The following is a 27,315-nucleotide window of genomic DNA, read 5'->3' on the forward strand; positions in this document are numbered from 1 at the left end:
AAAATCGGATCATATCCTAACTCCACCCAAGCACAAATCTCCCAATTACCTGCAGGGCCGCAAACAGCAGCATCTCCTCCTCCGTGCAGTGCACCTCCTGGTTGAGTATCTGCCAGCGCGCCTGCTGGTACAGCTGGTTGAGTCGCGACGCGTCCTGGGCGCGCGGCGTCAGGTCGAAGAACGAGTAGAACTTGAAGCGCAGCTGCAGCGTGTCCCACTCGCGGACGTACTGCTCCATTATGGAGAGGGATGAGTCTAGCCAACTGGGAAGAAAATTATATGAATGATGTGAATTCTTTTATACGGGTATATCAATTGATACTCAATGTGGATTAATTTGGAAAATAGATATTTTTATAACTCAATCAAAAACAAATTAACAGAAATGCTAAGAGAGAAGTTACACGATTGGAGTATAATAAAACGAAGTTGCATAATTTTATAATTTTTGTTTCTCAAGTAGGATTCCATGGAAAATTGTCTTTGAAGTCTAATTTATATGATTCAATCCCAAGTTTATCATCTTTACTCACCCAACATTCATTCTAGCACGTTCCATCAAGGATTTGGGCGTGAGTAGCGTCTCACGCGACTGACTATCTGGTTCCAGCGGTGAATCAGCCAATGAAAGATCAGCTAGTGAGTCCAGCGCGTCCATGGAAGCGGCTCGTGGCGGGGTGCCGCAGTAGCCACCGTCGCTTGACCCGTCGCTTTGGGTGCTGTAAATGTGACCACCGTACCGCCGGAGCGTTCCATTCTAGGGAAGATAATGTTGAGTTGGCTTTTATTAACATAATGTTGACAAATATTTGTATACTTAAACAATATATTATGATGTAAACGGTCTAGATTGAAAAAAAAACATAGAATAATACGTAACTAACCTGTTGTGAAGCTACTGGAGTAGCTGACAAAGACCTGGGTGGGGGCGGAGTTGCTGGACATGCCAAAGACCTATCAAGACTGTTCGAAGACCCTCTGGTTGCTGCTATAAACGTGTTTGTGTCTGGCGGTTGGGAAGCTTTGATTTTTTTCGCTTCTTTCAAGTTCTGGTAGTTTTGCTTTAGGTGAGATGGTTCGAGGGGATAACACAGTGATAGTTCTTCCGGATGCCTTATACCTGGATTTAAATTAAATAACTTTGAGCATTGGGACATAGTCAAGAAGTATTTCTGTTATATCTCATTCTCTAGTCTAATTTTAACAGAGCAAATTATTCATTTATAGGGTGTACCTTTGTACATCACTTTAAATCTATAGGAAGAACATCGTACATAATAGATACATCGTTAATTAAGATCGCCCTCCAATTCTGATCGTTTATTCATTACAACCAATGCATTTCCAGTAGATCAAATTGCCGCTTGCATGAGCCTATTAGCTTTATGGGAAAATAGTTCATAGCTTATAATCCCGTAGCGAAGTTACTTCAACCGGACTACTCTTATATTATGTTATTTTTTGTAATCCACACAGGAATACACGGAATATACGGAATCACATAGGGAAAATTTTAACTCACCTAAACTTTTGCACAACTGAACAACAGCACTGAAGGTGTCAATGGAGAAATCGATTTTGCAGTCAATGTATCTCAGGTCTGGTAACTGGATCCTTAGCGGTTTGTGCATGGGGGTGAAGTGTAGAGCCGCGTCCGCGTGCACCCCGTACTGGTCCAAGGTGTGCTTGGGCCGCGCGAGCCATTTGTTGCGCGTGGGCCACCAGAGGGCATGATCTGACCAGTCCTTTTTGAAATCTGAAATAGATGGTGTTTTAATTATGTATATGCTTTATTTTATTTGTTGTTGCTTTCTTTAGAATGTGTCAATAATAAATACTAGCTGTGACCCGCGGTTGAAACCGCGTAAGTCCGTATCCCGTAGGAATATCGGTATAAAAAGTGCCTATGTGTTATTTCAGTTGTCCAGCTATCTACGAAGCAAATTTTATTGCAAATTTCAATTTTTTTTAGTTTTTGCGTGAAAGAGTAACAGACGCACACATATGCATCCATCCTCACAAATAGATGTCAGGAAAAAAAACACGAATAAAACACGAATATGACATTTTCTAAAAAAGGTTCCTAGCTAGATCGATTTATCGCCCCCGAAACCTATATACTAAAGAATTGCTCGTTTAAAGGTATAAGATATACTTTACATTATGTTTTTTTTTTATTATACACTTTTCAAGAAAATAGTTATTATACACAATATGTTAGATAATAGAAACAATAATTGACAAAGATATATTAAACACCCATGAAACACCAATGAACAATGAAACAAACACGAAAATTATACGTGTTTAATACTTTAAAAGTGTATGCTGTTTTGGCATTTTTGATATCTCAGGGCAACCTATTAGGTATGTTATTGAAGAAAATGAAACTGCGCTACAGTGCAGGTACCAACAATACTCGCATATCAGAGAAAGTCAGGCCTCATCTTTACAGATTCATTCGCAGCGAGTACCGGCATGATAATCTCATTAGACACATGACACTAATGAAATTCCACATGGTCGTTCGTTCAATTCCACTCGCATATCCAATGTGGCCATAAGATGGTTGTACATATCTTAAAACGAGTAAAATAACAGTCATCCGGTCTCGGTCTGCGGGCACAAAACGAACAAAAAAGCAAACAGGCGATCAGATCTCAGGGGCCGTGACGTCACGAGGCAGTGCACATGATTTAGCAAGATGAACCAACACTCACAAAAAGCCCTCCTACGTGCTGCTCTGTAAGATCACATATAGGTATGAAGGGGTCAAAGTACATTGGCTATCTCTACATTCATTTTGCTTCCTTTGCATGAGTCAGTCAGTTTAAGCAGCGTCAAGCGGAATTCTAGTTCTAATAACATTTATAAGTGAATCACGACGCTTTACACCAAATATCTTTATTGTAACGGATCTCGCTCTAAGTACTGATTTAGTTCAGTTCGTTGACGCAATGTAGTGTACAATGTTGACACAGCTTGAGCGATAAAATAAACACTTAAAATGTTGTGACGGCCTTTTACCACATTATAATATGATATCTCGAGCTGGCCACAAAGAAGTACACTGCACACTCATCACCCAACTTTGACAAATATGAGTGTACGCAAGTAATATTGAACTTTTATTGACCTGTAAAATCTTTACGACTAGCGGCCGTTGATATTAAAAGATTTCCAACGCCATGACATTATGTAATGTGACAACTTGGTATATCTATACAAGTTAATAGGTTTTACGATCTCTTCGCCTCCGTTAGAATCGGATGCATATCTTACTGTTTTCGACATCTGCATACTAGAAACTGAGATTTACAGCCGGTAGGCGAACTAAAACTAATAACATTAAAAATGTATATTTAATTCGCAAGACTTTGAACACAGAACACAACAGAACACAGAACAGAACACAGTTTCAAATGTGAACGCAAAGTTTGAAATGTTTTTTAAAATCAGACCAAGATTATATCAGAATAAGATTATCAATGAAATGCCAAAAGATGCCATTCAATAGCTACCGTACGTTCGCTTATACGTATGTCCTGTAATGGCTTGGAATGACTAATATGTTGAAGCATAAAACATTAACAGACCGTAAATGAATCTCTATGAATATTACTATGAAATAATATCTATCTTCTTAGAACAATATGTCCAAAGATTCAAACTGTAGTCAAAAAACTCAGAGTATAGACATCTCACGTTACAAACAGACAACGCCACCGACCGTGAGCGGAGAGCGCATACGGACCGTGACTCACGGCTCGAAATATTGCGATTTTGTTAAATACCCGTAAGGTCACCAGAATCCGTGAAGGTCAATGTGATATAAACATTATTCGTCGGCGTTGCGCCCCACTTAATTGTGTTGTAGTCCATTGCGCATGTGGATTATTATGTGAACCATCACTCGAAAGCAGAGCGTATATACAATGTCACAGCACAAAATCGGCTTAGAGGTTTTTAACTCTATTTGAATACTAGACGCTCATCCCGGCTCCGCCCGAATATCAACATTCCTGTTTTATCCCAAGGGAGCATTTGGTCTTTGGATAAAAATTATCTTATCACCCAAGTCGGCTCATACCCTGTCTGTATACCAAATTTCATCAAAATCCAGTGAGCATGATTGACGGACAAACATTCAAACAAACATACTTTCGCATTTATAATATTAGTGCGAGTGTAATAGTGTGAGTGTGATAGTGCGCGTGTGAATGTGTGTGTGTGTGTGTATTACGTAGCTATGAAATAATTTTCACTATTTAACTCATCTCATACAAATACATTACACGCATTACAATGCAAGTGATATAAAACAGTAGAAAATAAGAAAACAATTGTCTGCATGACTGGTATTGAATACATTTGCATGTGGCGTCTGTCGTGTTAAGTAATCAGTTCCAGCTCTATAAATTTCCGTTTTCATTTGCGCTATAATCAAAATAATCAAATGTGGAATAACCATTCTACATACATAGGAAACGTTTGAAATTAATGTTCAAAAAACTTTAAAATGAATCTCTATCTATAGCACGTATCGTGATCGTATCGTAACGTATACTTTTATCGTTTGTACTTTGGAAATAAGGAGTCACTGATTTATCCTATCCTTCCTACTAATATTATAAATGCGAAAGTTGTGAGGATGGATGTATGTGTATGTTTGTTACTCTTTTACGCATAAACTACTGAACTGATTACAATGAAATTTGGTACGTAGATAGGTAAACAGCTGGAATAACACACAGGCAACTTTTTATCCCGATATTCCTACGGGATACAGACTTACGCGGGTGAAACCACGAGGCAAAACTAGTGTGTTATAATAGTACAAGCACAGTACTTGTTAGATTTCACGGAGGGAAATGCTATACTAATAAGAAATATATGAAAGATAAAATACACACAGGACACAGAAAAAAGCAGAAGCTATGAATTTTAATAACAACGATGATAATGTGTATCGAATATGCTTAATATGATACAGTGAGACCTATACTTGTAATTATAGTAAAAGTATTTTTTTACCATATTTCTCTTCTTTAGTTAATTAGACCTTCCTGTTTGTGCTTGATATTCAACACAGGCACAAAACAAGCGCATACACGGAATGCATTGTAAATACAAACAATAATGCTGTATTACAATCATTTATACAGTGCTGATTGACACGAGGCGCATGAATACCTTGCATTCCAAGGAAAAAACCACAACCAAGCGGAACATGATATTTTACATACCTATATGCGATTAGATATTCTATACTAAATATAATAGATAACGAGGCGGCTTACCTACTCGGGGGAGACAGTATCGAGATCTAATATAATCAACTTAGAATCGATTAAAAACTGATAATTGGTATTATTAAAAACTATGACAACGCAGATGTAGTGTGATTAAAAATGAAATATTTGTCGATGGAAAATTAATACTATTTTTTATGACATAACGAACAACTGAATTGTTGCCCATTAAAATTAGCAGAGGTAGAGCCGCTTCAATTGCTACCGGCTTCTAACGAAGAGAGGATACAAAAAGGGAAGGGAAAGAATCAGGGAAAGGACTTGAGAAGGGTGCGATAAAGTATACATACCTCCGGCTCCCCCACTTACCGAACGAAACACAGTAGCATGCTACTATTTTAGGCCGATCTTTGGAGGGGCTGTGGTAGCTTCCCCCGTGTGAGCTGGTTCATTTCGTGTCGAAGCGTACTCGGCTCTCAAACTCTACTTAGTACTACTATTACGATGTACGTTAAAAAATCGAATTAGTTGCAAAGTAATCAAAACAAGATCGAGGTCAAATCAAATTCAAAATTAAATACAAAATCAAGAAATCAAATCCGTTGGGGCCCTTGCTATAAACTCAAACGATAAAGCAAAGATGAAGGGTTCAATGAATACGTCACTCTCGAAGTATTTTAATTGGCGCATACATTAATCAACAATACAGGAGTTGAGATTAATTAATTATTCGAGCTGGCTATGAGTTATTTCTTATATGGACTCACGTTCAATGCCGTGGTGCCAACACTGACAATTATGGGGTCTTACTAGATTCAGTTCCATGCATATATATCCGACTTAAATAGATACATGGCAACAAAGAATCGATATATAGTAACGTTCTCGGAATTTATCGGAAACCAGACGTCCACCTTAACATTTTTTATCGCCGACTCTAGGCATAAACCATATACATACATTGTCACTGGTGGGTATGTGTGATAAAATTTTGCAATACTACAAAATTTATTTATGCGAAGCTTACACAAAATATCCTGTACATGAAGGTCAACACATTATTGGTACAATTCAAATTAACGATATGTACTTGCATTTTGTTATCTTTCCTCAATATGATTGTATAAGCCAACGGACAGATAGGTATCCACCATTACACATAATGTCAACAATGCCACATACAAAAAATGGTACTGGATCTTAAGAATTTGCCCAACGATTAAACCGTGAAAACACGAACAAAAACGAACGAGCAACACAAATATGTATGGGTATCAAAGAACTTTCCAGACGCGACGCACTTCACGAAAGTGCAGCTCCAACCGTGACACAAATATAATGCTATAACAATTTACAGGCTAACATTTACATTTCGACGGTTGTCTAGCACACTGCACAATACACTGCACAATGCACTGCACATACACTGTACAGTAAACAGTGGGTAATTAAACGAAACCGTTATCTGTGCAAGTAAATAAACCTTATACCACTCGTTAAACAGAGGCAACACACGCTTCCACTTTCACGGTACTGTTTACATTGGTTATTTCATTCAATTTCCCATTATTTAAATTAACACTGGGATATGATATGAGACAAATAGTATTTTTTCGTAGATGCATCAAATACCATACATACTAATTCTAGAATTAGAATAATATGCAAAAGTTGAATAAGACTGAACAAATTAAATTTCATATATTATATTTTTTAAGAAAACAAGAATTGGTACTATGCTCTTGTATTATACTCCTCTTTCGTCAGATATAATCACGGTAGATATCGGAAACGGAAAGTGTAAAATCGACTCAAACTGAGTATTGAATATGCATGTTTTAAAATATTTGTAGCTATACTGGGAGGAGAAGACAACAGACTCGAAAACACTGCAATACTAGTAGCTCATGACTATATTTTGAATCGAAATTGTAGGATCAACATAAATAAAAAACTCACACAAATTATTTAGTACAAAAAACAAATTAGTTTACAGAATAATTCTGTCCACAAACCTCGAAAAGAGAGTGTGGCACCGGCGCAGTAAATATATATATTTTACAGCGCAATCGTCAATAAGAGTTAGAGAACCTAACAACATATGTACATTGTACGGGAAGTTCTGTATAAAACAATGAAAACGAATAATAATGTTTTCTGGCTAAACTTTTGAATAACTTGAATTGATTTTTGGTATGCCATTATGTATAAGTAGAGTATTTATGTACTATCATCTCCATCCAGTAGAAGCTGATCAGCGATCAAAATCTCTCCTTTAATCATATGGTACAAACAAATCTTATCTAGACATCCTTCCGAGTGACATCAAATGAAACGTAGGTACCTACTTGATAAGTAAGAAAGTTCTTCAATCCCACACGAGATATTCAAACCGCATTAACCACGACCAATTAAGGTCTCAAAACAGAGCTCCGTTAGTAGTACAATGGTAGTATTCCGAACAGCTGTCCTTTTAAGATGAAAAATTTATCGGTGACATAAGCGGCGCGTGGGCGCAATAGATCTGATCTCCGCCCACCGCTTCCGTCGCGGAGGCGGTCTACCACCTGATGGCTGTGAAGCAATCTTTGGGCAGAGGTTAGAAATTATTTATAGCTACGGGAAGCCGCGGGGCTTCCTTCTAGTTACGGTTATCTGGATCAGCTTTATGGGATAGGATGGATAAAAATATCCAAAGGCTTTAATTGTATGAAAGGATTGAAATCTCAGGTAAACCAAGGACCTGGCTTCAAAGGTGAAATGTTTGTCTATCATAATATGATGATAACTTTGATTGGATGTATATTTTTACAGTTCACATATTATATACTCGTATATTGAAAAGGATTATTATTTATCATTATGCATAAACATATGCATGCAGTATAAAAGGATTTGTCGAGAAGTAATAAACAACAAGGACAAATCTTATAATGTACGTTTATTATGACATAACCAAACGAATTCAATAAACATCAAGCCAATTTGTGCTTATAAACGGGTGTAACCGTGAGCGTTATTCATTGTTTCATTTAGATAACGCGACCTTTAGTCATCCCTGACCATTTTATCTAGTTTGTAAATGCAACAGCCTGTTCTGTATATACTGCATGTACAAACATATCATGTAATAAAAATTATACCAAATAATATTTTATGCATCAAAATATTTTTTTCTTGTGAATCATTCAATTAATCAATCAATAATATTATAAATGTGAAACTTCGTTTGATTGGATTTTCTCTGTCAATCAGGCTGTAACTACTGAACAGATTTTGATAAATTTGGTACACAGGCAGAGTATTAGCTGACTTGGGTGATAGGATACTTTTTATCCCGATTAAATGCTCCCTTGGTATTACTAAATCATTTGTAAATGTCCTAATTGCACGCGAAAGTAGTAAAATATAAAAAAAAAACAATAAACTGACATACGTCATAAATTAATTACAATAACGTTGTTGCCGATTGTTGACGTAGGAGTAACGTAAATTTGGATGGAAATTAAAACATAAAACAAAATTTTACGGCAATTTAAATAACGGAGATTCACTTTATTACCTTTAGATAAGGGCCACACATTAAGCTGTAAATTGATAATCCCTACACTAAAGACAAATCGGAAACCAAAAGCCATAAAATCGATTCAAATCTTCCAACGATCAGGCAAGGTAATCTCTACTATGCCGAAGCAACAACAGATAAATCGAAAGTGAGCCCTATCTCAGAGGCGAAAGACATAAAGTTAAAGGCATAGACTCAGATATAATCGAACTACTTAACCAAGATAGAGATAATAAATTTGGAATTTTATTGCGTCGATTACAGATAAAATGTTGGATGCGGCTGTAGCAATCTCAGAGGGAACTGTCAACGTGACCAGTCCACAGATTGTTATTAATATATCCGAAAGGGATAGTGTGAGATCATGTCCATTAAAGCCACATTGAATTGTATTTCGCAGCTCTATTTTACCTTCGAATGTGATTATGTTTAGCCCACGACCAATCCTTTTATGTTTCATGTCCATGCATACCACATAACTCGAATGATTGCTGCGCCTACTACATTCGAATACAACTCAGTGAAGCGATATGCAGAGTGTTACCGATATAAACTATGGCGTTTCCTAGTACATTTAGTAACATTAAAATTTAGTTACTCAAAAGATGAGTGTTTTTCATTTATTCAGAAGTACTTTTTGTAGTTTCATTTGTTTAGAAATACAATTAATAGGTTAATATGAGCTCTTTATATTTCTCTTATCGCAAGTTTATATTAAAACACATAAGCCGCTTTATAATAACAATATTGTAATTTATGTCGTAATTAACTTGTATGGAACAATCGGACATACGTGTACGTGTGTCGAAACGGAAAACCAATTATTTATTATATATTTTACATACATTAGTCAACTAATTAACGTATTAATGCTTCTATTAATAACAACACACGCAATAACAAGCATAACTTAACCATCGGATGATTGCATTTTCGAAAATCAAATTTTGCTCAAAAATAACTTTAAAGGATTACTTCAAACGATGCACAGAGACAGTTTTTTTTTTATAGATATAAATCTGATTCCATTAGGAACAACGGTTCCATTGATAGTAAAACATCTGTCCGTAGTAAAGAACAGCTAATAAGATCCAAGATTAGATAATAAACCAGTACAAGCTCTATATTTTGGGCTGATCAACTGAGACAAAACAAAAACTGAGAAATAAGGTCAGGAAAATATCATGTCCACTGCCGGTTTTGTAGGTGTTTACGTTACCAATGTCATTTCTGGAAATGCAGCTTACCTTTACCTGGAACAAAAACAAATATATTAATATAACATTTAAACAATACGAGTAATTTCCGTAATCGCCCACTCCCAACAGTGGGCGATGAGTGAAAGTATGACACGAAGTGATCATTAAGTATTCCATGAAGTATCTATTGCATATGTAATACTATTTAGATAATTAGCAGGTCGCGTGTATTTCGAAAGAAATAACCGCAATCTTGAATGCAACATTTCATCAAGTTAGTAGTTATATAGGAAAGGCATAGCTTCAATTTAGTATATCATTATTTCCAACAAGTTTTTGATAAGCCTATAAAACATATAACATTATGAATTCAATTAAGGTTTTAAGTTAACGTGTATTTTGTAATCCTATTCATCATCTCAAGATCAGTGACCGTGTAGCTATTTAGACAAATTATATAGTCTGCAGCCGCTTCAATTAACAATTCTAGAGCAATTATCAATTGAGGCGCAATGTATTGAAGCCTGTTATTAGCAAGGCGAAGCTAAATAATCATCCCCATCGAAGCCCCAAAAATTCACGTGAAACACCACAACAAACGGTTAAATAAGTCTGAAGTCATTGAACCAAATCAGATTTGGAACACTTTGTTTATAAGATGCTTTACAGTCTGATAAAGGATGCGTTAAAGAATCTCGGTCAAGTAAACGTTTGTCCGATAAGGTGATGAGAGTAGCGCAGCGAATTTCTCGCGTTTTTGGGTAACTTTATCTCATTTTTTCACACGTTCGAATGTTGCAACATTTACTTCGCAGATTATATCGCTATCTGAGCCAACTCGCCTGTCAGTAATTTAGATCGGTTGGAACATCGTTTTCAAACTAGCGCGAGTGATGGCCGTCATCATCCACTTAGCACATAGCAAACCGTCGTTGCAGTCAATCAAATTGTTAACTTATGTCTAGCTACTTACAAACTATTTATAACCACCTCAAAACCGTCAATATAAGAGAAAGTAAGGCGTCAAAAGCATTTATTTCTTCTAAGAGTATTTATTATGTCTCTCGCCTTTTATTAAAAACCTTTCACTTATAATGGGTGGGTTTGAAGATAATAAAGGTGCGTTTATTCACGGTATGGTAAATTAATCATAAGTTTGTAATAATAGATGTAATGTTAGGGACTTTATCTCAAATAATTATTTTAGCGTTCACATTATCATATATCAAAAGCAGCGCATGAAAGGCATGTGAATCTAAGTGCACTCAATCAACTTACCATACATTGACGTCACATTCAATATGGTAACCAGCTGTTACGACAGCTGCCATTATGATTCTTTGAACATACGCAAATTGATAATGTATGTAATCTAAGCGGTGGAATGGACATCGCAAATTGCAATTAGAAATCGGGTTCCCTTCTTTCACAGTGCGTTTTTATATTCTTCAACAACTGTAATCAAATATCGGAATCTCGTTGGGAAAACAAGAGTTTTTGCGATGAAAAAACAACTTTCGAATGAGGGGTACTTTAAGACTATTATAGAGCTAGGAGTGTGGTAGGTTGAGTACCTGATAGTTTCACATGCATCAATTAAGCTGTATGAGGTATTCGTGTCGTTTTCTCCTATTGATTGACTTTGCTCAGCGTTAAGACCTTTCCCACCTGTAGACTTGACATGGCCATAAAATACATGTACCTTTACTGAGAACTAATTCTACTTTATATTCTGTGTTACAATGTAATGAAATAAATATATATCGTAAGCTACAATTGAAAGAGTTGGTAAACCAATTTAACAATGGGGGCACGGCACTCAAAAACAGTTATTAAATAATGTGCATAACGAATGCATAATAAATAACTGATGTCGAAAATAAGGACAACCTAATGATCGGGTCTCGAAAAGACAACATGCTTTAATTGGCCCAGTTTGAGGGCGACGAAATTCTTAAATATGAACATTTATTTAATAAAAAAAATTTAGGTTTTGGGGATCATTATGATGGGACTAATGATATTTCTAAGAATCATTAAATATCGAAATAGGTAACTGCGAAAACATTCGAGTCGAAAGTCGATGCGTCATTGCTTTTTTTGTAATTATCGTATAAATGTATCTGCTTTAAGCGATCATGACGCAGTTTTGTAGTTATAGAGGTTAACATGGGCCAAAACGAGGCTCACGATGGACCGTGACCCAGATTACGTATTTGTGCAGGAGAATCAAGTCGGTGACCACAGCGGAAAAAATAAATCAAAGATCTTACGCTGCACGGCAAGGACATCTTTCTTGAAATGTATGATTTCAGAGGAACAAATTGTGGCTTTTTATATGATATCAGTGAAAATTTTGGGATTTCATATGTAGGATTTACCCGAATGAGAATAAGAAAATGTCACAATGATGTTGGCGGTAAAGTTTTAATGGTTGTTATTTAGAAAATTACCTTTTAAAATATAGTGTTTAAAATAAACCTAAAGACAAAATTTTATTTAAACGAATAAAATGTATGAACGTTAACAGTTTCATTAAGTTCTTTGACTAATTTGGAACTAGCAGTGCGCCTCGGCTTCGCTCTGTTTCAGTTTTACGCTTAGAAATACATTCGGAGATCCATTTTTATTTATATGTATGTATGTTTATATTTTAAAGTCATCTTCGATAAACCAGCCAGTTTAATATTTAATTCACATGACCACATCGTGTCGCGGCATTCTAACATCTTGTTAATGTGTTTCTGTAATGACATTTTAAATTAAAACCTCGCAGTAACATCGTGACAGACGGTGTGGTCAATGTCATCATGAATTGAAACGGTTTGAAGCGACTATATTTATAGGCGTGTTATAGCGTCACCTCTGTTACATCATTATGCTTGGGCGAGTCGTGTTTTTTGTTTGCTGTGCCATAATGGCTGTATTAATTTATGGACACGCAAACCAAAGAGGCAATGTTAAGGCTTGGATACTTGTTACTCTATTATTACAATACACGTTATAGCTATTATCTTATTTAAGATTAGCTAGAGATAAGTTACACCTAAGGCGGAGAGCAACCTTTCACATTTTTAAATTATACTTTCTGGTTAAATGGCCACGTTCACGCAATCGGATTACTTGCTTCATCGTTCTTCGTTTTCTATTAAGTTCGTCTCGAAATCTTCGTCTATTACTGCAGCCATAGTGATCGATGATATAAAGTCAACAGAAAAATTACCAACAATGTGAGGGCGTGGAAGTTCTGCCGCGTTATCCGATTCTGTCGCTTTTTGCATTAACTAAGATTGATGTTTTGCATCCGCTCTTAGTGAGTTGGCTTTTTATTAAATTGGCGTACCTTACGTAACACATTATACGGGATTCGTTCCATAAGCCATAAAATATGATCGATTAACAGTATAATGAGCTACTGGCTGCGCAATTTATTAATTTCATCACATCCTGTTTTATAAGGAGAGAAAGGTGTGTACAAGATATAATATAATGATAAGAAATTAATCTATAATTCAACGGATACTCTCTTTTTATGAATATATTTTTAAGCAATAAAAATATTTGATCACTAATTCACTTTCGCAGAAATAGTATCAAACTTTAGTGTCATAATTTAGATGTGCTAGTTTAATTATTGCAGTAAGGCAAATGTTCAATTGAAACAAAGAGGTCAGACTCACATTTATTCAATTTAAATTAATGATTGAGTAACATTATGTTATATTAACGTTTAAAAAATAACGCTTTAAATAACGGATTACTTAAATAACTGTTTCAATTGGTTTAATATTCATCGACAGAGCCTTCCTTTGATTTCACTATCGAACTATACGAACTAAATATTTACATATAAAGAAGTTAATGTTTAAATTAAATAAATAAATTAATTAACGAGATAAACATTAAATACAATGTAATATGTAATCAGTATCGCCTTGCTAAAGGAAATCCTATAGGAAGTTGAGCACACCCATAAACAGCGTCGGATAGGTTATCGTTTGCGTACTGCATATGCATAGATTAATAAATTCGTATCATTATAATTCCCCCAAGTGAATAGGCACTACAAATCGGCGCCATATTTACGCGAGCGGCGCGTGCGCAGAACGGATACACTCCGTATAAATAGATGCTTGTCTATTTTAGTCGGACGGAGCGCCACAGGGCGGCCATGTGCCACTAAAGATGATGTCTGGGATCCCATTTGTTTGATTAAATTCTAGAGCAATGACTCGTTTATATGCCCTTAATGCAGTGTTTGGTTTGCAAGATTGATTAGAACATACTTTGATCTGGTCTCATATTCAAAATCAATCTTTGATTGGTAAATTCATGTTGAAGTGTTAATTTAGATGTGTATAAAATTTTCAATTGAGTATAAGGTAGATGATGATGATGAAGATATTAATGAAATTTCGAACGAATATATTGATAAAATCAAAAGCTTTCAAAGAATCTCTTGAGCCTTGTTTAACTTTATGTCTTTACTTCTATAGAACCAAAATGTATTTCATCAAACATTTACTCAATATAATGCATACATTTTTCACAGTTATCTTTCTAGATAACTGTGAAAAATGTACAATATTCTTATTGTAGAACAAAAAACTGCGTATTTGAACAAATGGTCATCAACAGTAAAGGTGGATTACCTTCACAAAACTCGAGTGTCTTATTTAAACAGTTATGAAGAAATCCAATAAGAAAAATGTACATGATGTCTCACAGATGTACCCGTATTGTGATACCTCTATATTGGTTGAGGTTAAATAAATTCGCTACCTACTATTTATCCGACAAATATTTCAAACAAAACACGATCCATGTCACAGTACACCCAGACAAGGTCAGGGGCTCGCAGTTGTTTAGATTACAAATATTTATCTCTCCACTTAGACAGAAACGCATTTCGCGTGGGAACCAACACTCGTAGTTATCGGCTGATGGAAATCCTTATTTCCCACGACGTAAAGGTGAAAATTAATGTATTATAAGCTTCATTACAAGTCGTTTATTAATACTGTAAGCGAAGCGATAAATTTTCTATAGAATTTTTTTTAAGTTACCGAAAAAGCAAACATCAAATACTTAAAGAACGAGGTAGCAGTAAATATTGCTTTAACACACAATCATTGGGCAAACCATTTTTCCGGGTAGCTATTACTATTCTGTCAAATATTTCTGTACGAAACAATAAGGACAACCTAGTTGTTTTTCAAAGCTGTTATTTTAAGGATAATAAATAGCGCGAATGCGGGTGGTCACGTAGGTAAAAGGATTGTATTCGATTCAATTTAAAATGCAGCTCGAGCTTATTACAAGAATGACTTGCTCTTCTCTTCATAATGGCACTTGGTAAGTGCAGTCAAGTGTAACTTGTCAAGATTAGACACACTCGCATATTTCACTATTTATTTTTACTAAAAAAAGTCGAACAGAAAGGTTCCAATAATAATACTTTAAAAAAATAAGTCGTATCACACTAAAACATATGTCATACGAACATTGAGGGTATTTAAATCTCTCAGATCAATGACCTTTTCACATCGACCCCTCTGTCTCAAGCGGGACTTTGCAGATTATAAGAGGACCGGATTTTAAGACTACATTTTATATTTGTATTTTGGAGCAATTATATAGGCAATCTAATTAAAAGATTTATCGTGAATGAAATTAAACAATTCAGAGTTTCTTTAAATTTAGATATACCTAGCTGTTTAATGTACTTATAATAAAGTAATTAACATTAAAAAATAAGAGCACTCACTTTATGAGTTTAAAAAGATAAAACAAATATCAATACTTGTAACGCAAACGAGTAAAAAGCGTCGAATTTTTTACATTTGTACGTGACTTCACTCCATTACGCAAGTATGAAAAACAAATTTATTCTACGTTTCAAAATGTACATAAAACGCCTCTCTTTACATTGTAAAGAGGTCAGAACGGGCACCTTTTGTGTGCCCTTTCATAAACATTTTGACATTTCTATAACTGTCTATCTCATCTTACAATTCCAGGAATTATATCGCGTTCAAACAATGTATAATTAATCAAAGCAACAGCCAGAGAATTTCAAGATAACTATTTAAACTACCAAAAACAAACACAGTCGCCATAATAATCCATTAAGTACCTAGTTTATTTCGAATATTAATAAACGCGTTCCACAATGTTCTAGAAATAGTGATCAAACTTACTATTTATACTCAATTCCTATTCAACACAGGATTAACATAAAAAATATTATTCTCCGTCATCTTACACTTCTACATAATCACACTTCAAATCAGATAAGTCAATAACGAATAATCGTATTCAATTATCCTTTACAGTTCTCACCATCAAAATAATATGCCATAACAATAAATCAATTCGTACACAGAAAATGAGTTCTCAGTAATTAATGCCTAAAGCTTTACAAACTTGCTCCTACGATAAATACGGTAAGAATAGAAACGGTTATTTGTTGTCGTAATCCAAGTTACGAAATACGACAGGCACCACATCGAAATGTGTTGGCGTACGTACACGTAAAACTGGAGCATCGACATCTGGTGAGAAAAACAAGTCATAACCAGGATGTTCCAGGTTGAAATTTTTAATGATGCTTGTAACCTGGCGCTGGTTGTAATTAAAGTACCATGTAAGATCATAAATTATGTATTAATAAATGACTCATAGCTGAAGTAAGGGCGAATAGGATGGCAATTTATTTTACCCAAAAAAAGCTTAAATAAATAGAAAAGCGCAAATCATTGTCATGCATTTAAACTAAAATCTTAATCAGATTAAGTTGGAATAACTAATACAGACATAAAAAGGGTTCATCAAATTTGATGTGACAGAGTAGTAGAAGAGGACTATCATTTGCATCAATAGTGCAATTATTTAAAAATAAATGTTTAATGTACAAACAAATAAATCTGGTGGTACAAAATTCTTCGGATCATGTTAAATCCAATTAACCATTTATTCGCAATAACTGTATACATAGCACCGAAATATGTTCAGATGTCAAGGTTATTCTCCTATAATATGATAATTATGCTTTAATAGTTTGAATTATAATACATATTAATATATTATACCGCATAAAGTGTAAGACATATTTTCCTTGTACAAGTTAATATTCCTCGTAAATAGTTACTTCATCTCAGAAGGCAAAACCATACATTGACGTAATAAAGTACAATTATTCATATGATTAATTATTTATGATTAATACAACAAATGCTGTTCACGTCAGTGACATTGGAGCTATACGAAACAGTAGACGAGGGTAAGTAATTCAATTCTTGATAACATAATGGTCAGGATAATGAAGGGTATAAAGAGGATGTATTCAACAAGAAAACGTTAAAGGCAGAATTACGAACAAAGAACTTGTGCAGAAAACAATTGCGTTTAATGGATCGGTAAATAAAAGGAGTGGCTGTGATGACGGACCTTGACCTGATAAAGTAAATAACGTAGTGTGAAGTTAAGAGACCACAGTTAAACAATGAAAAATATATTAAGAACGCACTTTTTGTTTCAATACAAAAATACATAAATTTGCTATAACAGACATTGCATACGAATCAATGGATAAAGACAGCAACACTTTAAAAAAAAACCCTTAGTAACATGTAAATGTTATTTTACGATCTATCGAGAAAACTCAAGTTAACTTTCTTTAAATATTTCTTAACTATACTTGACTATGACGTTGATCGTTGTAAAGCATTCGATAGTTTCATTATCTTTATCGATATGACAATATCTGGTGGCTAAAAATATGTTGTGGTTTTACAGTAATGCGATAAGTGTTAAATAACATCAATACATGTAGCTTGATTAATTTATCAAAATATACAATACGATTGAGACAATTTGAAATACATTATGCTCAATCATTTCACGCAAAAAGATTCAAGTTTAATTGTTATTATATCATTAACTACTACGTGGTCAAGCCACAAACACCATATTGTTTCTAACAGAATTTCTACGTAACCCACTCGGGTGAAGTCAGGGGAATATAAATAGATTTTTGAATTGGAACGAGTCGAGTTTGAATTTTCACGCCGCGATTTATGACTGTAACACCAAAATAAATATTATGAGCCATAAGCCTACCGTGAAACCAGTACAAAGCAACTTTAAAACCATTAAAACTGTGATTAGTACTTTTTCTAGTCGCGTTCATATTTTCTTATCTTGTTATAGTAGTTTGACTGCCAACATCTATAGATCACAAATTATATGTAAATACAGGTTTAATTTTATTAGTCCCAAAACAGATGTCAATATTACATTGAACATATCCGTGCGAAGGTGGCCAACCCGATCACCTTCTTCTTACTACGTTTTCCAATCCGTACAGTGACGTCATTGATGGTAGAGCAGAAAAACCGGTCCGCATCATGCGTGACCGCTGTAGTCATCCGCGATCCTGAATCATCCATGTGTATTGTGGTTAACGACTCATGTAGTATTCAATACATATAGGATATATATTGAAAGACACAGGCTATTACATTTGTACACGATTAAATAACTTAAGAACAGTTAGGCACTTCATTATAGCACATGTATTTGTAAAACCTGATTTTAGAAAGATCAAAATCATCAGCAGCATCGTAATAAACAACAGGTGACGTGATATTGATGAACCTTATTAAGATGATATCATAAATCAAGTGTGGAATGCAACATTAATTTAATACCAGACGCTGCTGATATTATCATGTACATAAACATAATTTGTTATGTGTTAGGAAACATGGAGCAAGTGTACTAAATAACAGGCCATTTGAAATTATAAATAACGAATAAGGCAACGCGGGACATAGCAAGTGACAATTATCATCTTGAATAATTGCATATAATTGCATTTGCTGCAGAGGATAATATTTACTTCATCCATAAATAATCTTGCTTGACTCTTACGCCTTTTTATTTATTAAGGCTATTAGACTTTCTCAAAAAGTCACACGACAGGAAATGAGAATTTCTGGAACGGTTAATTAAAAAAAAAATCAATATACCACACAGTCTCACAATTACGTAAATATATTAATATAAGAAGGTTTAGTGACATCCAAACTCTCGTGGTCTCCAAACTCGCAATAGTCACAATTGAGTTTAAAAATACAGGAAGCCATTAGCGAATTCTACGAACGAATGTAGTGTTTTACTGAGTCAGAGACAAATCTGTGAATAATGCTGAGAGTTCTTGCCGCACAAAAGGCTTAAAATGGTCAGACATTCGCGCATAAGAAGCAATTAGTTGGCTAGGTGGAGGGAAAGGGGGCGGAATGCGCGCGGCGCGACCGTTAGTGTCCGGCAACCAGCCCTAGTTGGTGACCCTCCTTCCACGCTGCATCTCGATCTTGTATACAATTGTTCTAATATTTACTTTCCGGTTATTTTATAAGTCAGTATAATAGTTACAGATACAAAATTACGGTCAATCTAAAGTGCTTAAACTTATGCAAGAGACTGCTGTTGTACCAATTATATTGTCATTATATTTATTAAGGCTACAAACCAGTATGGGGCAACTCTGATAGCATGTGAAAACACGACATGTACCTATATTGTCTAGATAAAATCCATTACAATGACCGAATTTATCTAACACCCGATAATGCGGGCTCTTAATAACATTTATCCATGACAGGTACGTGGGTACATGTTGGATGGGTTTTATCGTAACCGTTGTTAGATAAGTCACATATTACCTTTTGTGCTTTACATCAGCTAATAAAAACGATACTTAACTTAGATACTTAGATGTGTATATCTTTACGACAACAGTGCAAATAATGTTACAGAAAATATTGGCCATTAAGGCCATTCAAACTTTTAACTTTTCTTTATTTGACGTGCAAGGAAGTAAAATGTTAAAACATCATCTTCTTATGAATAAGGCTTCAGGACAAAAATTAAATTATCATACATATATCCTTTTTGGCTTAATGCATATTAAATTTCCAACCCAAATTACAGTCAAAACAAACGATCGTTTGTCTAACAGCTCAACCAACAAAATATTTACTCGTATCAATACTTTGAACCCCTTATCTAACATTCCATTGTGCGTTTACAGTTATCAATCAAGTATTGTCATAAAATCGTCCTCCAATTCCCAGTAAGATAACTGTATGTCTCCGCTAAATTTAGCCAAGTCAACAACCTACAGCATACAGCATCTAGCGTTGGTCGTGTACCTCGTCAGCATAGGGGGACAATGAGCGGATGATAACGTTATCTAGTGGCGGAACGCCGGATATATATCATTCCACATAAATATCTCGCAGGCGCAGTATACTTGAAGAAAGCATTATTACAGTTTATTAATTTTATAGTGCATTCAACGTTGGCGTTTGAATTTCAGAGTAGGTCGTCTAATGTATTATTTGCAGTAACGATTTTTTTCTCAGTTTAATGCATTGCAATTCAGTTTAATTGCTCAGTACATATATATAAAAAGTATATGACATCAGGCAACAACGATTATATGAATTAGTAATAGACAAGTAATGCCAAGATTTTTAGGTGTAAAAATATCCAAATGAAGGTTATCATTGAAAATATCTATTCACAGTAGACACAAAGTAATCTAAATTAGGTTTGAAACAGTTATAACGATTGTAATATATAGATAACTCAATCTTGACACTAAAGTAGATGTTATGTAAACGTTCGTATCTTATCTAAAGCAATGCTCATATAATTGCTAAGACTAGACTTATTACTATATTCATGTACATTTTTTTGCAAAATAGATCGAGTACCTACATCTAACATATTTTCAATAATTGCATCTAATTTGTATTACTCGCAGCCAATTAGCTTAGTCAGCCGTTTAAGAGGCTAGTCACCTTATTACACGCCGCCGTTTAGTACCTACTCATGTAATATATACCTTTAAAAGTTGATTTGTTGAAAAAATAGCAGCGTATGTCTAAATCTTCAACGTTTTACATAAAAAAAAATTGTCTGAACGCGATCGCGAACGCGAAGTGATCAATTACTTAATAATTAATTCACTTTTGGATATGTACGTGGTCTCTGGGTGCCATAGGCTATAATACACGGGCAAAGCCGGGGCGGTCTGCTAGATTATTTTTATATTAGTATTGATATCATCAATTCGTCTTGTCATGTCAGGAATTAAATATATTGCATAATAACGGGAACTTATAAAAATTACTGATGAAGTCATCAGTAATTTTTTTAAACTTCCACATAATCTCATTTATTCTTTGCGAAATATATTCACATGTAAGATATTACGAGCAAACTTAACGAGGCAAATAACCAATTACTTATCGTCAGACCTCTGGCTATGCCCATACAAGAGACGACCGTGAAAATGAGTTACCTTATAAGGAAATTTATGCCATATTATGCCGATATAACATACTTTATTAAACTTTTAGTGCAATTTTAACACCTGATATATCGAGTTTTTACTCGAAATAACTGTTCCGCTATCATTAAATTTGAACTGTTATGTAACTTAAATGTGTTAATTTTTTTTTAAGTAGTTGCTTCTTTTGTAATCGGTTATTTTAGATTTGTCCATTATATTATATCATCGTACCATACTACTGTACCGTATAATATATACCGATAATTACCCATGTATAATACGATGCTTAAAATAGGTAATGCGATTTGTACCTTATTTCCATTCGTCTAGAACTAATTCGGCCCAATAAGGACACAAATTTTTTGAGCTCGACTTTACTTCAACGTCTAGTTTTTTCCTACAAACTTTATACTTACTATTACCATTTACTTAAGGTCAAGCCATTTTCGCGATCTTGCATAGCAATTTACTATCTCGCTTTAAAATATTCAAGATATTTAAGTTCCCGTAAACGTTGAATAATTCATATACATTAAATTATGGTGGGTGAATATCAAGCGCCATTTTGAAAGTTATCTTTTAGATTGGCGTAGGCGCCTCAGCTCAATTCTTATGAAAATATCGATGGATATAACATAAATAATTTCTGTACTATAATAACATATTAGAGCAAGAGGTGAAGCAATTATACGTATCGATTGCTTTAACTTATCAACATAAACAAAGAAAACATTTTCGAGATCGATCAAATAACATGTGATATGCTACTGCTACTATGCTATCTTGATGCAATTTCCATGTTACGGCCGGTAATTCACCTGTATTGTATTGGTCAAAAAACTTGTCCAGTATAACATACCGTCTGCGAAGGACGCGTGCCTGCGTACGCGCATCAATCATCTTGCTCGCACGTTACCCATCTCCCTCCCTCAGTAGCCCCTGCGAATCTGGTACTACTTTTATTACTACCGAAACCTGTTAGGTCTTTCCCTATCGCCAGCTTATGAATATTGACAAAATGTTTTCACTTACACTGTCATTAATAGAAATAATTACACAATAATAAGTATTTATCTATTTCTACAAAAATTTTGTTGTATCAATGGATATTTCTCTATGGAAAATAGTTATTTATTTAATAATTATTTTCCATAGAGAAATATTAATATTAATTTTTATTAATATATAAAGATAATTATTTAATAGCTGTAACTGTAAGCATGGATGGCAGATAAGGCAGAATTATAAAAAAAAAATCTTTGAAGTGAAATAAGTCTTCAATCATCTGCTTCAAAGTATGGATACATGATTATGGATATATAATATTCTGTAGAAATGAAATAATTAGGCGGATTATTTCTTACTGAAAATATTGAAAAAAATATTATATATAAAAAAAAATATTGTGTTGAAGTGTAATAAAAATATTTGAAAAAGGTTTAAGATGCTGAATAATTGAATTTATTTATATATTCATCTGCAATCTGCATTATGATAAAGCAGTAAAAAATACATTTTTTTTAATCATTTTATTACCGTAACTTCCAAAGAAAATATTCTAAAAATTGTTTCATAGAAATGTGAATCAGATAATTAAAATTACAGTAAACCTCACATTTTGTGATTTAAACAAAAAATTATACACCTTTATTCACACCCATATTTTTGAAGTGCTTCTAGAAGAAGTCTAATTGAATAAGTAAATGTTTGAGTTTTTGAGGTACAACAATCTGTTTTTACAGTAAATGATCATATTGTACAATATTAACACAATGCCAGATACATCACATGTGGATAAAGATAAATTAAGCTCATGCATAAAAACTTATATCTGATACTGTTGCTGTGCTTGTAGGTCGTTATCCTGAGTCCTGATCAATAAAACTTTACTATATTACAAACAATTTCAGTCTTTCAACTTACCAAGTATTATTTTCTCTGCATTGCATCATCACTGTTCTTAGAGAGTTCTCTTTAGAGAACTATTAAAAACAACAGATAATACCTGACATCATTAAATGTAGTAGATTTAATATTTGCTCTCATTTCATAGATTAAAATTTTCCTCATACACAATGATTTATGTAATCTGATAAAAATATTATTGTGATAAAGATAAACAATCAATTTTGTTTTTAATAATTAAGGAACTGAATATTGTCAAAAAACGTTAACATAAAATAAATGTCTTTAATATGGAGAAAATGTGATTAACAAAAGGACAGACTAAAAAAATTAAGACCTTTGGCCCGGCGAGAGATAAAAGAGTACACTTTTTTATCGCTTGTAGCTACCGTAATGATTCATCTCAACCGATACCTACACTAGACAATTGTTTTTGTAAATAAATATCGAACCTTTTTTTAATAACTACATTATAAATTAAATAATTGTTCTCCAATAATCAAGAAAATTGATGACTAATGCCTTACTTACCAAAACTCTCTGTTAATTTTAGCATAACCCCGCCGATATGCATGTCGCCCTTTACAACCATTGTACGCTTCTCGTTCATATCCGTCACGTAGATCGTGAGGTTCCATGACCCATCACCAACAATTTCACCGTCCGCTAACATTTTGCACCAGTTTTTGATCACTCAAACATAAAATAAAAGTGTCACTTCCTGTAGCACATCGCGAATAACTTAATGATAAATATAAGACACTTCCACTTACGTCCGTTGTTGACGTTTGACTGACGATTTGACGGAATTCCGAAACGAAACTGAGAATGAGAGAATGGCGTACATAGACAACGGATAATATTATAAAGCACTTCTCTTGACAGCTAAAATTCTATGTACATAAATCGATATTGCATCCATTTATACGACATTCCTTCGTCTAAGTTATATAGGTACCTAATAAATATCTTATAAAAACCATTTCATATTAGGTACTAAAAGTGTATATTCATCTATCATACCTCAAATTAGTGCTTTCTGTGCCCTGCTGTATCTAAGTACCTAGTATGAATTATTATCTATGACTTGAATCCTAGCCCTTCGTAGTATATTACATACTCTGTGGTTTTGTCAACTTATGACGACGACATTGACAAAATATACCAGCTGAAAATAGACGTTGGCAATCATATAAATCGTCAAGACTCAAGATACCTATTTATTTTGTGACCAAAATCGTGCAACAGAACATTTCTTCATGTTTAAAAAGAATTAAGTTTTCTTTAATTTTGAATATTTTTGAACAACGGCCTGTTTATTAGACACTCTTACAACTCTTACTATTGAAAATTATTAACACGTTATCTCTTGTATTTGTTATGTAGCGTTATTAAAAGTAAACATTTATCATTATTCTTGCATACAATACATGTTCTATGAGTAAAAGAAGATTATCTAAGGAAATGGTTGCTAAAAATAAAAATAAAGGTACCAATTTGTAAACAATTTACTTAATATTAGGTGTTTGATGTTATATTTTGTAATGATTTTTCTTTTATTTCAGTATTAGCATGTTCAACTCCCGAACATAGGTTGGATTCTCCGTCGAGGGACAGTGATTCAATATGTGATTCAGATGCTGGAAGTCCTGTCCCATTTTTATGCACTCAAGATGGAGCTGAAGGAGAAACTGATGTTGTATGGAATTTTTACACACCTAAAGCTGAACAACCCACATATAGGTCTAAAAACACAACACCCGTGAGTCGTAAAAGCAGAAAAGTATTAAGGCCAAAACTAATTGAAAAACCTTTACCTAGAAGAAAACCTGTTAGATCAACACAAAAAAGAACTGAATTATTTCAAGATTTGATAGAACTGAATCAAAACTTGCATGAATTAATAAAGCAAAAAAAGTCTAATAACAATGTCAATAAACCACAATCAGGTAGTGAAGATGACATATTTAGTGATAATAGTGAAAGCTCACCAAAAAGTGGCTTGCGTACAAGTAGCCGTTGCCTTAGAAAGAATGTGTTGAGTTCCAAATTCAAAAAACAAGAACCCGAACCTGGCTTGGAATCGGATGACTCTATGAATGAATGTCTTTTAAGAGCAAGTCAAGTTGTTGAAGAAAATATTATAAACTATGATCATTCAGCACCAAAACGACCATGCCTTGAAGCACTAAATACAAATAATAAATATCATTTTAAACCTAGTGCAAATATTAACATGGATCAGGATTCTATGGACACAATACTAAGTAATATAAAATTGGAATCTCCTGCGGCTTACAACAAGAATAAAAAATATGACTCACCACGATTAAATAATGATTCATTTGATAGCTTGCTGGGCAATTTAAATGACAGTGCATTAGAGAGGCTTTCTCAAATTCCTCTTAAAGAAACAAAGAAAAATGTGACAAGTACAAAAGATTCGAGCTGGATACTAGAAGATATAATTATACATGGAGAGAGCCCAACCTCAAGATCTTTGTTTGGCAGGCATAACTCGATGCCAGAGTCTCCATCAATGATAGAATTGAATAAACCCTCAACTAGTGGAATGGCATTTGGAAGATACAACTCAATGCCATTCAACAAAAGTGATGAAAAAATTACTGGTAACTTCTTAAACTGTTTTCTTTATTTATAATACTATAAGTTTTTTTCCTTGTAGCTACAGCTCCACTCAGAGTATAAAGAAAATAAAATATGTATCTTTCTATTGGCGAAGAATAATTAAAAAAAAAATGGTTCAGTAGATTCACAGATTACCCCTACAATTTTACAACTCACAAATTCATAACCTTACCTCTTTATAATATTAGGATAGTATATACATTGAGGGGCATATATTTCTATTTTTATTGTATTAAATTGTAGTTTAAGTTTATACTTGATTTAATAGTCATGTAATACTTAAAGTTCCAGGAGATTCCCCAATAAGATGTACCCAAGATGAAATTAAAAAGAAACATCAGCAAGCCCGGGAAAGATTAATGGCTAAAAGGCTTCTTCCATTTACTACATCACAACAACAAAAAACACAAGGGTCTTCACAGAATCAGCCAATTCAGAAGAAAAGTATTTTTCAACCAAAAGTTCCTAGTATCACAAAAGGATTAATAGACAATAAAATTAATTATGGTGGAACTAATCATATTAATACTTATAATCAATCGGATCAAAATAAAGTTGATTCATCTAATGTTAAACAACTAATAGAAAAGAAACGACAAGAAGCATTAATGAAGTTAAGACGAAGACAACCACAAACAAAGCTGCCATAATATTATACTCCAAAAATATAAATGTATTTATTTTTAATTTTTGAACTGAACTATTCTATGTGATATGGAGTATTTTATTTACATTAATAAGTGTATTGATCCAATTACAAATGCCATTAATTGTTTTTTAAATTATGTATGTTTGATTATAATAGAAAGATTTGTGATTTTAGTTTGATTTTTTATTTTTGTCCTGGTTCTGTTTATGGTACTATCAATCATGCTATCAACAAAGTAAGGTCCTATAAAATTAATGAATTTAAAATATCCTACAATTTTTTGGAAGTAATTAAAGTATTAAATAAATAAACTTGATTGGCGAGAGTTCATAGTTAAGCTGGCTTCACCCAACCGGAATACCTCTAAATGCAGAATCTAAATTCAGAAAGCTCAAAAAAAATTGAAGGAATTTTATTTAAACAGAAAAATTACATCAGGTTATCTTCTATAAGACTATAGAAGGACTTTTAACAAAGGTTCATATTATTTTACATATTATGTCAGTAATAAAGCTTCGAAGCTCGAACATATGGACATGTGTTAATTTTGAGAAATTTTGAAAGAATAGAAAAAATTTGATCACGAGGCAAGATTTCCATCAAATTTTTTCTATTCTTTCAAAATTTTTCATTTATAAAGCATTTCAATGCTATAAAACTAAAAATTAAATGTGTTAATTTTATTAGGCAGATTCCAAAGATTATTTAAAATGAAATAAACCTTTATAATA

General features: G+C 33.8%; 2 protein-coding genes across 3 annotated transcripts in view; one reads left to right on the forward strand and one right to left on the reverse strand.

The window, feature by feature from the left end:
• LOC119828452 (unc-112-related protein) overlaps positions 1-24,093 on the reverse strand; it is a 30,186-nt gene extending 6,093 nt beyond the window's left edge. Inside the window, exons 1-5 of one of the 2 annotated variants that reach the window (XM_038350603.1) lie at positions 23,814-24,093; positions 1,523-1,758; positions 885-1,120; positions 534-757; positions 50-263 (exon numbers count right to left, since the gene is read on the reverse strand). In XM_038350603.1, the coding sequence (XP_038206531.1) occupies positions 50-263; positions 534-757; positions 885-1,120; positions 1,523-1,758; positions 23,814-23,959 (1,056 nt within the window). In that variant the 5' untranslated portion in view covers positions 23,960-24,093. The remainder of the gene's footprint in view (positions 1-49; positions 264-533; positions 758-884; positions 1,121-1,522; positions 1,759-23,813) is intronic. The other variant, XM_038350604.1, reaches the window with a different exon arrangement.
• A 346-nt stretch (positions 24,094-24,439) lies between these two features.
• On the forward strand, positions 24,440-26,746 carry LOC119828811. Its single transcript, XM_038351086.1, has 3 exons — positions 24,440-24,775; positions 24,852-25,916; positions 26,221-26,746. The coding sequence occupies exons 1-3, from the start codon at positions 24,724-24,726 to the stop codon at positions 26,583-26,585; spliced, it is 1,482 nt and encodes a 493-aa protein (XP_038207014.1). The 5' UTR covers positions 24,440-24,723; the 3' UTR covers positions 26,586-26,746.
• The last annotated feature ends 569 nt before the right edge of the window (positions 26,747-27,315 follow it).

The sequence above is a fragment of the Zerene cesonia genome, chromosome 8 (genome assembly GCF_012273895.1).
Source record: "Zerene cesonia ecotype Mississippi chromosome 8, Zerene_cesonia_1.1, whole genome shotgun sequence".
Classification (NCBI taxonomy): domain Eukaryota; kingdom Metazoa; phylum Arthropoda; class Insecta; order Lepidoptera; family Pieridae; genus Zerene; species Zerene cesonia.

What these genes read in the sequence shown, in the direction of transcription:
- LOC119828811 (XM_038351086.1), top strand. Translation starts at nt 24,724, where the DNA reads ATGAGTAAAAGAAGATTATCTAAGGAAATGGTTGCTAAAAATAAAAAT. An exon ending in TGCTAAAAATAAAAATAAAG is followed by an intron (nt 24,776 to 24,851) that starts GTACCAATTTGT and finishes CTTTTATTTCAG; the next exon opens with TATTAGCATGTTCAACTCCC. An exon ending in AAGTGATGAAAAAATTACTG is followed by an intron (nt 25,917 to 26,220) that starts GTAACTTCTTAA and finishes TAATACTTAAAG; the next exon opens with TTCCAGGAGATTCCCCAATA.